At 40.7% G+C, this 13,672-nt stretch overlaps 1 protein-coding gene across 1 annotated transcript; it reads right to left on the bottom strand.

Moving 5' to 3' along the window:
- Positions 1 to 1,284: 1,284 nt before the first annotated feature.
- On the bottom strand, positions 1,285 to 4,806 carry pla2g12b (phospholipase A2, group XIIB). The gene is made up of 4 exons (XM_061837104.1): positions 4,353 to 4,806; positions 3,349 to 3,425; positions 3,079 to 3,244; positions 1,285 to 1,914 (listed from the first exon to the last, which is right to left on the bottom strand). Exons 1-4 carry the CDS (start codon positions 4,762 to 4,764, stop codon positions 1,796 to 1,798), a joined length of 774 nt encoding a protein of 257 aa, XP_061693088.1. The 5' UTR covers positions 4,765 to 4,806; the 3' UTR covers positions 1,285 to 1,795.
- Positions 4,807 to 13,672: the final 8,866 nt, after the last annotated feature.

A 13,672-nucleotide genomic window follows, 5' to 3' on the forward strand; every position in this document is an offset into this window, starting at 1 on the left:
GTTTTTCAAACCCCCGACAACACTGGCATTTCGCCACAGTTGGCATTAGGTCACAAAGAGAACACGAACACCAGTCTTTTGAAACAAGCCTGTCTGGAAGATTTCCGAGGTCCATATTTTTCAACTGTTGTTGTGGTTCGTCGTCAGCGTCACGCTCCCTCTCCAACATACCAAGTTCCACCTGTGTGTATTCTGACCCAAACGCATAGGCTTGAACATTGTACATGATGTTATTTTTGTTTTGTTTGTTTGTAATTATATTTCACAAAAATCGGCCACAAAATGCCAGATAGTGGACGTTCTCTGTTCAGTGAAACATATCCATGAGGAATGGGGGGTCAGAACAGGAAGAACCGCAGGCGTGGCAAACGCTGATTGGCTGTCAGTTTTCAAGCTGGGGTCATTGGAATGTCTGAGCGAGAGAGGAATTTCGATAATAGTTTTCCAATTTAGAGCTGTTTCTAGGTGAAATCTGTGGATAATTTTGGCAAACTTTTAATGTGTGCTCCCATTCCCATTATTTTCGACAAAGTCCTCCTTTAAGGCAGATAATTAGCCACAAAGGCTATTTTGGCACTGCACCAACAATGCATGCAGGTCAAAATTGGGCGCCTCCATTTTTTAATGAAACTGAATTGTGTCGAAGTAAATATTCCATTGCTTGATGGCACCAAATGGAGTGGTGCAGTGGAACGAGGCTTGGTGTTTGAGAAAATATTGCTGCTTACATCAGCACTGTGCACTGGACTGTGTTCTGTTCCTCTTCCTTCCTGAATTCATTGGTGGATATGAGGTCAAATATTTATTGCCATCTCTGATACTCATGTTGTAATGGAAATGCAAGCTCCCATTTACAGTTTCCATATGGTGCTGCAACGAATTGCACCAAATACTCCTTGGCGGAAAGTGGCTTAAGCTTGGTGCACGTGTGTGCCACTTTGGTGATGCCACAATTTACAGACATTGTAGTCGGTGACATCAATATGGAGTCATCACTCTGATCATATCTGTAACATCTGCAACACGAAAAGAAGTTCATTTGGAACAAGTACAACACAACAATCCTTTTTAATGTTCAGGATTGACTGTGTGGCTTTTAGCAAGTACATTTTATTTTACACCACCACTGAATATTGACAATAATATACAGTACATAGAACAGGTGATGCATTTCTGTACACTCATCAATGCCAACCAGCATTAAGGACTCCGAATGAAATACTGCAATGCAATATTACACCTGTATTGAAAATCCATTTTCCAATGCAGGCAGAGATTGAAAGAAACTAAGGGGCATTTATTGCCGAAGTTGTAAATTACTGTAAATTATAAGAAGATGATTATTTTTATCATTATGATTGTAAAATTTTCATTTGATAATACATATATTGCGTTGTACCTAATCCTGTGGCTGGTGAGTGTATATGGGAGGCAGTTCCTCTTACGTTCATAAATACAAATAAATTATATTGACTCACATTTTTAGCACAACTAGCCTGTAGAGTGTTTTTAGTTTTTGGTGTCCACAGAACACTTCATTTGTTTGGAGTCTTAAGAAAAAAGAATGTGAATGGAGTTATGCAGGCCTAAGAATTGTCCTGAACATAAATGCATTTGGAGGAGTAGAAATGCACATTCCGTTATCCCTTATTTGTTGTAATGGCCAAATATTGGCCTTCGGTTTGGCCTCTGTCACATCTCTCTTCCATTCTCTGAAATATCTTAATACATGCAAAACTGACTTTGCATTTTTTTTTTCTGTAATTAGTGCAAAAGTTGTCCATGTTGGCCAGTGTCACAGTTCATCCCGCTCCTCTCCTTCACAAACACATGCTGCCCTCTGGCTGTTCATATAAGGCCGGCATCCAAGAGTCCACACCGTGTTGTACAGGGCATCTGCCATTGACTCGCAGGCTGTGAGGGGGGAATAATACTGCATTAATTGTAAACTCTAAATTGCCCCTAGGTGTGATCGTGACTGCGGGTGTTGTTTGTCTCCAAGTGGCCTGTGATTGGCTGACAACCAGTTCAGGGTGTAACCTGCCTCCTGCCTGTTGAGAAATGGGATAGGCTCCAGCACTTCCACGACCCTTGTGAGGATAAGCGGCTAAGAAAATGGATGGATAGGTGGATGGATGGATGGATAGATAATACTGTAGATAATAAATGAATGCACCCTTTTGATTGGGGCTCCCTTTTCACAGTTTCTTATTGTTGTTGTAGTAGGGTAAAAGTATAGAACCACCATAAAAGACTGAGGGGTGGTTGTAATATATTCAAGCCATGTAATTACTATTTTATCCATTTCGTTTGTGTGTGTGGGTGTGTGAGATGTGTTGGCCATCACACATACAATAATCAATATAATAGAAACGCGAAATAAATTGGCTTCAAAACAAATTATAACTGGGATACACTTTCAAAATGTATGTACAGTATGTGTGTACATATTGACAGTATGTATGTATGTATAGACTCGCGTGATACATTAAACATTATCCATCCATCCATTTTCCAAGCTGCTTATTCACACAAGAGTCGCAGGAGTGCTGGAGCCCAACTCAGCCAACTATGGGTAAAATGCAGACTACACCGTGAACTGGTCACCAATCCACCACTGGGAACATATCGACACCATCACTGAGCGGGAATCGACTCCACGCTGCCTGCACTGAAGTCAGGTGTGTGTACCACTACACCATCAGTGACCTCATATTAAATATAATCATCACAATAACTCACCATAACATAACATTAAGGCACTGCTTTTAAGTACAAACATTGTATTACTTCTTTCTTTCCTTGGGTGTATAATTTTTTATCGCGTGGTGTTTTTTTTTTTTTTTTTAACATTTATATTAGCTTTATAATACTGTATATCCACAGTAGGGATTAACGGAAGATCATTGTATCCTTTGAGCCAAGTCCTTTGTGAAAGTAAGGTCTTAATATTTTATTGTTGTAAATACTGTAAAACTATACATTGTGTGTCAAAACTGCGTTCTTTGTTAAGGGCAGAGTACTTGACGTATTGCATCTTATGAGATGAACGGGAGGAGGGCCATGTCTTTGTCTCACCTTGTACTTTGGACACAAAGCCGAGACTCCTCTTGAGGTCAGCGCAAATGTTGCGGAAACAAGAGCGGAATTTGGTGTCACAGTCGTACTTGTTGATGCCGCAGCTGTCGTAGCACACATCAAGCTGGTTACAGCACTCGGTCATGGCAGGGATGCCTAGATCAAGCTGACAGGAAAAACACGTGTTTTTACGCCAGTACATTGGCTGGTTGTTACAAGCGCTAATCAGCTGTTTGGTGCCACCAACAGGCCACCAAGGGCAACATCCACCTGGAATCCCACCATGGAAGAGCTGCAGCCATTGGGCTCTTGGTGCTGATAGTCAGGACGAGGCTGAGGCCGTTCTCCTAAGGATATGTAGAAAGACAAGTTTCACAACTTAAGGTACCCTGCACATTACAAATGGCGTCCAATAAAGAGCTGTATCAAAACATGCTGCCTTGACAGGATTTGATTGTAAGAGTTATTTAGGAAGCCCTTCATAAGACACCATCCATCCATTCTCAATGCTACTAACCCTTTTCAGGGTCACAGGGTGCTGGATCATATCGCAGCTGACTTTGGGAGCACAGAAGACTTCACCCTGAACCGGTCACAAGCCAGTCACAGAGCGCATATTAGATACAGACAACCATTCGCACTCAGTGAGTGGGAACTGATCTCACGCTGCCTGAGACCAAGTCTGGTGAAGCTACTACTGCACCAGTGGGAAAGACAGCGAAGCCCATTGGGTAATTCAAATCGATCCACCCACCCATTCTCTGCACCGCTTGGGTGGCAGGTGTCCTGGAGCCTATTAGAGAATTCAGAGAGACGGGGTACACCCTGAACTGGTCGCCGGCCAATCACAGGGCATGTAAGATAAACAACCATTCACACTCACATGCACACCAAAGGAAATTTTCATACTCTTCAGTTAACGTTATACACGTTTTGGGGGGGGGGGGGGGATATGAGAGTAAACCAAAGTGTGTGGAGAAAACCCACGCGAAATTCAAAATAGTATTTGGACCTTTGACGACGTATTTATCAAGTTACAGTACAATCATAAAAATAAAATTTGAACTCAAACGTAGTCACTTGTTGAAGTTCTCGCTCCTCGTTCTCCAACTAAGAGGTACCATTGTGAGAACTTCTCGATTACGTAATGTGCTACATTCAAGTGGAACATCCCATGTTTTGGTGGAATAAGAGATCCACATTACTTCATGGAATGTTATGAAAGAAAGCCAGGCCAAAGATGAGGATTGTGTATAAGAACACAACATACTCACCATATCTGCAGCGATATTGACAAATGCCGTTGTGACCCCCCACCAGCTCTACCAGGGAGTCAAAGTAGCCGTGAATCATTTGGAAACTGTTTCTAACTGACAAGAGGCTCCAGGTTCTCTCGTTTTCGCCAAGTGCTGCTGAAATGTTCATTTGGACTGTCTCAATCTCGTTGTTGTCCCCCTCCACTTCTTCATCCCGAGAAGGCCGACGTTGGGCATCCACATCTCGGCTTCTTTCTCCCGGCCGTTCGACCGCTTCGGGAGTTCTGTTCGGTAGTACTTCAGCGAGTTTGTTGTTCAGGTCCGCAGGAGCGTTGTCCTGCTGTGTTGTCGACTGGTAGTTGCCCAGCGTGGCACACACCCCCACAGACACACAAAGGAGTAGCAGGAGAGCGACGGTCCGGAGCGGCATGGTCGAAAGAACAGCAGACGTGTTGCCAACGGCGTGAGAGGATCTTTGCGACTGACTGAAAACAATAACGCTCAGCTCCGACTTGAAGCAAGACTTTGACCTGCGATTAGCCTCCAGCGGACAGCAGGGCACTCACTTCAGCAGGGGGCAAAAGTCAACTCCTGTCAATCTCTACACTCCCCTAAACTCCCCTCCCCCCATTCTTTTTATTGAGCGCACCGAAGAGCTGATGTCATCACAAATTAATCTATGAGCCTAAAGAGATCAGTATGATTTGGTCATAGTGAGCCATCGACCCGTATATATATATATATATATATATATATATATATATATATATATATATATATATATATATATATATATATATATATACAGCCAATCATGCTTCGTGAGAGCTTTAAAAAAATCGCACTATTTATGACATTAACATAATAACATTGTAGTTGAAATTTAATATTTACAATGTATACATGAGATTAGGTCATATAGAAAATATGATACAACTAAAAAACAAATGAGTGAAGAAAAGTACCTCTTTTCATCCATTTCCTACTTCGCTAATCGTAGTTGGTGTCGGAGCCAATCAGTGGTGATTTTCGACGATAGCATCAAGAAAAAGTAATTTTTGATGAAAATATGATATTGCAATTAATTTGAGACTTTTGATTTATTTAACACCATCTGCAGGAAAGGCAGCAGCATGTAACACTACACTGGCTAACATTTACTGATAGTTAGCCACATTATAAAATGTCGGAATTGACGATCTAAGATCAAAAGGAAAATCAAATGTGAAATAGTCACTGAAGTAACTTATGAAGCACTCCATAGAATCACGTTAGTAGTACTGGACCCGGCAGGACACCCGTGCCACTGCGTTTCATGAATTGTCTTCCAATTTTAATTCACAGAATTATTGCGACAATTAAAAATATTGACATTTATTAGGAATTGTGTCACTGCAGTGATGATGATGCACTCCTCCAGTTCTATAAATTAAAAAAAGTCGACCAAATAACAGGTTTTTGCAAGTCATTGCTGCCCCCTAGTGGTAAAATGAAAGCGTCCTCACTGTCATTACACTATTATAAATTCCAGAACTGCCTGGCCCTGCTCTGCAGTTTCCCCTGTTTTCAACTTTGAAAGTATTTTTGTGACATTTTACACACGCCCTAGCCCAGCTGACTTTGGGGGGAGGTGCGACTGAATGGCCGCCAGCCTTCAAAACAAGTATTCACGTTCACACCAGTGGATGATTTAGAAACTTCAAATAACATAAAATGCATCTTCGTCAAGGTTGAAAAGAAGCAGTTGCACAGGGAGAACCTGCAAACTCCTCATGAGAGGGCCCAAATTTCAAACTCAGAACCTCTGACTGTGAGGCGGGCAGACCTGTCCAGCAGACTTTGTAGATATAATGTATGTTGAATACAATGCTTCAGTTTCAGGAATATATGATGACGATATAATACATTATGATATTTGATCATGGGAATTTTTAGTTCAAATGTGACACTACATACATATGGAGATAATACATAAGGGTTAGTAATACAGGATATTTTTAATCACAAATTATTGTTACAGTAAAAATTGTTTTAAGTCATTAACAAAGATGAAAATGTTTAATGGTGCCTCTTATATATTTGTCCCAAAACATGACATCATGGTAACTATTGGACTGAGAATTAGAAAAAAAAATAATTTTGATGAAAGTGTTGATACAAACGTCATGAGTTCAGGTTTTTGGACCTGGATCATGTTGATCATGCACGTCACAAGGTTGTTCATACGCCAACAGCCTGAGAAACAATCAATCTGGGCTCCCATTCCCAATTTCCTACAGGGACGCAGACACGCATGCCGTGTTACCGTCAGAAGGCTTTGCGGGTGTTCTTCCTTTTCGGCACTGCCTTGATTTTGTTTTCCAGTTTCTCAACATTAAGTAATGTGAGAGTCGCTGTTGTTATCTTGTGTGTTGAAATGAAAGCGATGACATGGAGACCAGAAGGTCAAACTTCTTTGCCTTGTTTGCAGAATTGCAACAAGCTCGTCTTGAGTTTCAGGCAATCAGTGTCATTATCTTGGTCTGGAGGCAAGCAGACAGAATGAGCAGTTTTGACAATCACTCAAACAATCGTCAAGCATTTGGAATGATATCAACAGATGAAAATAAAAAATATATACACTCTGGCATTTCATCTTTAATTTATTGCTTTTGATATGTGGGTCAGATGAACTTAGAAGATATCACTTTTTGTTTGAATTAACTAAATTTTTTGTGAGCCAAAAGTATTGGAACACGTGATTTAGAGGTGTGTTGCCCGCTCTTTTCCCATTATGTCAACTATTCAAATAATAGTGCCTATGCTCAGCTACAAATTTAGACTTTGCATATGCATGGAGGATTTATAATCGTTACTGAGGATGCACAACCAACACGAACACCAGTGAGCTGCCTCTTAGTTGAAAAATTAGCAATTTTCAAGATGAGAGAACATGAAAAATTGAACATTATACACACTTTGACCATCTCCAATGCAACCACAAAAGTACACAGTGTACAGTAGAAGACTCAGTGCCAATAAGATTTAAAAGGCCCTGCTAGAATTTGTCAAAAATTAGAGGATTGTCTCACAAATTCAGAGATAAATTTGCATGGAGGGATGAAATTAAGGTCAACCTTTACTAAAGCAATAGAAAGGCCAAAGCTCGGAGAAAAAAAAATATCTGCTTATGATCTGATCTGTGAAACACAGTTGAAATAATGTCATGGCTTGGGGCTTCCGGGCTTCTTCTGGGATGGTCTGGAAATTCAAGTTTGTGTGCCCCCAACACTTACATGGAATTAGCGTACAGTAAAATTCTCACATAAATCCACTTCTTTCATTGAACATAATGAAAAGTAACTTGATGCTATTCCTGTGAATACTATAAAAACCCTATACAGTACATTCCTCTGAAGCAAAAATGTCCAAATTCCCTGAATGAAATCATCTCAAAGGATTTCCAACTAAACTCACGAGAACGTGTTACACAACAGTACACTAGGCTCACTCTTTTCATGTCTGGTGCAAAAACAGCATGTTTTTTTTTTTTTGGGGGGGGGGGGGGGTTCACAGTAAAGCAGAGACATGCAGCATAGAGAGGAGGCCTCACTCGACAGGGCCCATTATGAAGAACATTTTGTTCCCAAGAGTCTGTGTTCTTTTATTTCCCTCTAACCTATGAAGGCGTTTCCTGAAGCTCTGACCAATGAGCCACTGAGCCGCATTTGCTTAATTATCTGCCAATCATAATGGGCACCACACCTCATTGTAAAGTAGTAAGGGAAATATTTCACCCATAGGAAGCAGGTCCTCGGTGTGTGACCATACAAAGCACAACTCTAAAAACCTCTATGAAGAGAGCCTGAGCCCCCTGACTGGAACCAGGCCTGGAGGTGGGGCTTGAAGGCGAGCGCCTGGTGTCCAGACCTGCGCCCATGAGGCCCGGCCGGGCACATCCCAAAAGGGTAATGACCGTGGTCCTCTGTGGGAAAAGGGTAGCGTGCCCTCTCCAGGTCGGGGATGAGACCTTAAACTCCTTAAGTGGAGGAGTTCAAGTATCTTGGGGTCTTGTTCACGAGTGAGGGAAAAATGGAACTGGAGCTCGACACGCGGATCAATGCAGCGTCTGCAATGAGAACTATGAGGTGGCTGGAACATCTGATTCAGATGCCTCCCGGAGACTTCCCTGGTGAGGTGTTGCCGGCATGTGCCCCAAGGAGGAGACCCCAGGGATGACTCGGGACACTCTGGAGAGAATACATCTCTCAACTTGCCTGGGAATGCCTCAAGGACATAGCTGGAGGGAGGGAAGTCTGGGCTTTCCTTCTAGAGCTACTTCCCCCGCAACCTGACCTGGGATAAGCAGGAGATAATGGATGGATGGATGAATAATGTAGCTATATCGTGTAGCGTACACTAGAACTTTCCATGCTCGTGTCATGTTGCTTCTACATAAGTAGTGCTGGAGATGTAGTCCACTGCTGACCCCACTCACGAATGCACTGTGACCGCTTTTTGCACCACTTAGGCCTCCTCGACACGCCAGGGACTCGCTCTCCCGTCCAACACATGTGACGTCACAGGCTCAAAAAAAATCAACGGATGGGTAAAGTGGAAATGGAACAAGTTTAATTTCCCCCAGGATGCATCCAAATACAGATGAGCCTTCACACACATCATCAAAGACGTCAGCGAACAGCACCAGGCAGTCTCTGTTGGGCCCGCTCTGCTCCGACACCTTCTTCAGAACCTGATGATGACACACATGCTCATGTTTTAATGAGAATTGTAAATGTGTAAATGTGGTGACGCTTATAGGCCAAGGTGGACTGAAGCTTTTCAATTGAACTTGTGCAAGGAACTTTTTACTTTTTACCTTTTACTGACAGGCAGAATGCGGGGGCGGACCGGGGGCACAGAGTGGCCCGGGAGTCGTGGACAGACCGGCCTAGTTCATGTGTACCACGGCGAGTCAGCTGGCCGGCAACATGAATTTCATGTAATCTGATGTGGAGGAGGGGCAAGGGGGAATTTGATGTAGTTTTAGTCCATAATTCATGGAGTAATTAATAATCTCAAAAACCTAAAATGAAAAATATAAACAAGGAGAAAAGGAACAGAGTATGGACAACCTTCAACATGAAACACAGCTGGGTGTGGGATCGAAGCCGGGATGTAAAGTGGTCACCCTTGTCCATCCATTCTCTTCACCTCTTAGTGAACACTGAGTGTTTTTAAATATTGTATAATCAAATGTACATGGGTAAGGAATTCAATTAAAATAATTTGAAAACAAATGTTAAATAAAAATTGTACAAAAACAAAGAATTTGCAAATGAATAGTTTCCACCTTTGCACTTGCTCTCTTTGATGCACAATATATCAACCTTTCTCCTAATCATCATGTTAACTAACTCCTGAGCTTTTCCTGTCATAGTGCCAACATTCAAAGTCCCTATTCAGACTTGTAGGGTCTGTGCATGCCTCTTCTTCTTCTGCCGACTAAGCCACTTTCCTCCTCTTTTTGTCTTCCACTGACATAATCTGAATTTCTACCCACACCTTGCAGATTAACAGTGCCGGGGCAGGCGTTGTTAGGCCGGGCCACGACCTATCCGTTATGGAATTTGTTTGATGAACGCTCATATATGTTTGGCACAGTTTTATGACGGATGCCCTTCCTGGCGCAACCCTCTGCATTTATCCGGTTTTGGGACCGGCCTACAGGTTGCACAGGAATTGTGCCCCCCTGCAGGCTGTAGATAGTCAAAACAAGCAATCAAATACACTAAGTCAGCATATAAAATACACAATTCACATAGTACCTACTCTATGTTAAAGTTGAAGTCAAATAAAACCAATCAAATGAACACAGTCAGCACATAAGGTACAGTAAATAAATCACATACTACCTGTGTGAAAATATATAAAAAATACTGTATACAAAGGACATAGCAATTTAAAGGATATGTGGATGGAAGCGATTCAACCACAAATTAATAATTCTAAAATCCTTTAATGCAACTTCACTAAACTTCAAATTTATGTTATACACCTGTACTGTACTCAACAAATGTGTTGTATTGGATTAAAATAATAATTTTAAAAAAGGTTTAAGCCACAACAACATTGTTTACATTTTGAATATTGAATTGAAGGGTTGTCTCATACCAATAGAGGGAACCAGCGCAAGACTAGTAGTACCTGTGGCAAACTTTGACAATGACTGAAGACAATTTGAGGCCACAATCCTTTCCGGGGCACTGTCTGGAACATGCATGAGAAATCATACGCCATATTTGAGATAGCAAAATCTGAAATAAACAAGTTATTAAACTTTTACTGACATGACTAAACCAGACACATACAGAATGCATGTTCATCATTAAGAGATGTTGGCATCAAGCACACTAAACCTATCGCCAGGACAACTTGGACTAAGATAAATGACAACGTTAATAAAGACCTGGTAAATTTTTTTATCTTGTAGCGATAAACATTTATCTGTTATATTAGAGTATTGCAGTTTTTTCCTCATTCTGTGGAGGCCCAATGGAAACTCTAGAATGAAATTACTGATTGTTGTGGTTGCAGTAGAAGCCAGACGTTTACATACACTGTGCAAAAACCCACTTTATATTTTTGTTTCACTGTGGGAAATCAGACAAAATTTGCAATTTCCAGATGCTGAAATGGGCTACGTTCATCTGTTCAAAATACCATATGCAAGTATAAACGTCATTGGAAAGTCCAGCCATCACAGTGCTCAGGAAGAAGGCGGGGTCTGTATTTTGATGAATCTGTTTTGGTCCGAAATGTTACAATCAACCCCAGAACAAAAGTTAAGACCTTGTGAAGATGCGGGATGAAGATGGTAAGGAAGTGGCATTATCCACATTGAAACGAGCTCTGCACCAACATTGGCTGAAAGGCTTCTCACTGACAATGAAGCCATTAGTCATAGTAACATTAAAAAAATTGTGAAATGGCACCAAAACAAAGATTTTAACTTTGTGTCCTTTGGTCTGATAAAAACTAAAGTGGAGCTTTTTGGCCATAATGACCAATGTTATATCTAGAGGAAATAGGGGTGAGCTTGTAGACCTGAGAACACCATACCTACTGTGACGCACGGAGGTGGCAGCATCATGTTGTGGAGCTGTTTTGCTGGAGCAGAAACTGGAGGTCTTCATAAAATAATGTGTAATGAAGAAAGAACGTCACATGGAGATATTAAGGCAAGATCTCAAGACATCAGCCAGGAAGCTAAAACTTGGCTGCAAATGATTCTTTCAAATAGATAATGGTACTAATCATCCTGCCAAATTGGTTAAAAAGTGGATTGAAGATAACAAAGTCAATGTCTTGCAATAACCGTCACAAAACCTTGATCTGAATCCCATCCAAAGTTTGTGGGCAGATCTGAAAGCCCTGTGCGGGCAAGGCCACAGATAAACCCGACTCATTTTCATCAATTCTGTCAGAAGGAATGGGTCAAGATTCCAGCAGAGTACTGTGAGAAGCTTGTGGAAAGTTACCTAAAACGTTTTGACCCAAGCCACGCAGTTCAAAGGAAATGCTGCTTAATACTAAGGAACTGTATGTAAACTATTGAACTTGAAGAAAATAATATAAAATTCGCAAAAAAAAAAAAAATCATTTAAAAAAAATTAAACAATTTTGGTGATTTTGACTGATCTGAATCAGAAGGGGTTTAGTCTGATTTGACATTAGACAGTGAGCTAAAAAATGAAATATTTTTGCACTGTGTATATGAACTTCTGGCTTCAACTCTTTGTAGGTATGTATTTTTTTTCTTGTATATTGAAGACATTTGGGGAATGTCTGATGAATATGAGACAGGGCGGCACAGTGGAGCAGCTGGAAATCGTTGGCCTAACAGTTCTGAGATGCCGCGTTCGATCCCGGCCCCGCCTGAGTGCAGTTTGCATGTTCTCCACGTGCCTGCGTGGGTTTTCTCCCGACACTCCGGTTTCCTCCCACATCCCAAAACATGCAACATTAATTGGACAGTCTAATTTGTGATTGTGAGTGCAGCTGTTGTCTCTATGTGCCCTGCGATTGTGTGGCAACCAGTTCAGGGTGTACCACGCCTCCTGTCCGTTGACAGCACTCCGGTGACCCTCGTGATGATAAGCGGCAAAGAAAATGGATGGATGGATATACATACTGTGTAAATATATATGGATGTATACAGCATAGAAATTATTATATTCTGTGCAAGAAAAATGCATTAATTATACATTTAAGAAAAATTATGAAAACAATGTCACTATGGAAAAGGAAACAAGTAGTTATGTTGCATTCAAGGTCTTGCAAACGTAATGGTACTTTTAACTTCTGGCATGCTAAAATAATAAAATTTCCCCTTGACAATACACATATATGATGTGAAATAATGTTTAGTGTCAGCAATTAGAAATAAGTCAATTAGATCATTGGATTAAGTTCCATGCTACAGCCAACAAAGACGCAAGTCAGAATTCAATTGTCTATAACTAAATAAATGCATTGAATGACTTACCAAACTTACCAAAATAATGTTCCAACACAATTTTGTATTTCTCAGATATTTAATAAAAGTCATTTTTCTCTACTGTTCTTACATATACATTTGAAACATTTCTCAATTCTTCTGGCTAACAGTAATGTGTGTAGACCATCTCGTTTGTCTCAAACAAAAAAGGCCAACATTATTTTTCTTTGTATAAAAAATATAAGTTAATTTAAATTGAATTCTAATTAACAAAATAATAGGTATAATAGTAATAATGATGATCATCACCAAGAATAATAATAAAGGTATGCTAAACATAGTGCAGATAATGATATAACTGGTGCTGAAATGTAGAAGGAACAGTGCAGTGTTCACCGTGTTCTTAACCATGTGGGGTCAAAGTTCATTCACACTTGCAGGCACGCACACCACACACACACACACACACACACACGGAAAGTGCATGACTGCCGTTCAGTTTAGCACCATTAGAACTATTACCAATGATAGATTGTACACAGTACACAGCTATTACTGTACTTTGTATGCAAATGATGTATCAACTTCAGTTTATGTGCATGCTAATCGTTGCTCTTGGTTGGAATTTACTGGAAGCAATTTGAACAGTAAGACAGAACACATCAATGCACATGCCGCATTCAGGGGGAATAAAAATAACATACAGTGGATAGAAAAAAGTGTACACATCCTATTCAAAGGCCATATTTGTTTTGTAAGACAAAAAAATAAAATAACTTTAAAACGTTTTTCGCCACAATTGTGTCATACAACCTGTACCATGTATTTCAAATTAAAAGAAAAAAAAGAAACAAAAGGA

This window comes from Syngnathoides biaculeatus, chromosome 12 (assembly GCF_019802595.1).
Source record: "Syngnathoides biaculeatus isolate LvHL_M chromosome 12, ASM1980259v1, whole genome shotgun sequence".
Classification (NCBI taxonomy): domain Eukaryota; kingdom Metazoa; phylum Chordata; class Actinopteri; order Syngnathiformes; family Syngnathidae; genus Syngnathoides; species Syngnathoides biaculeatus.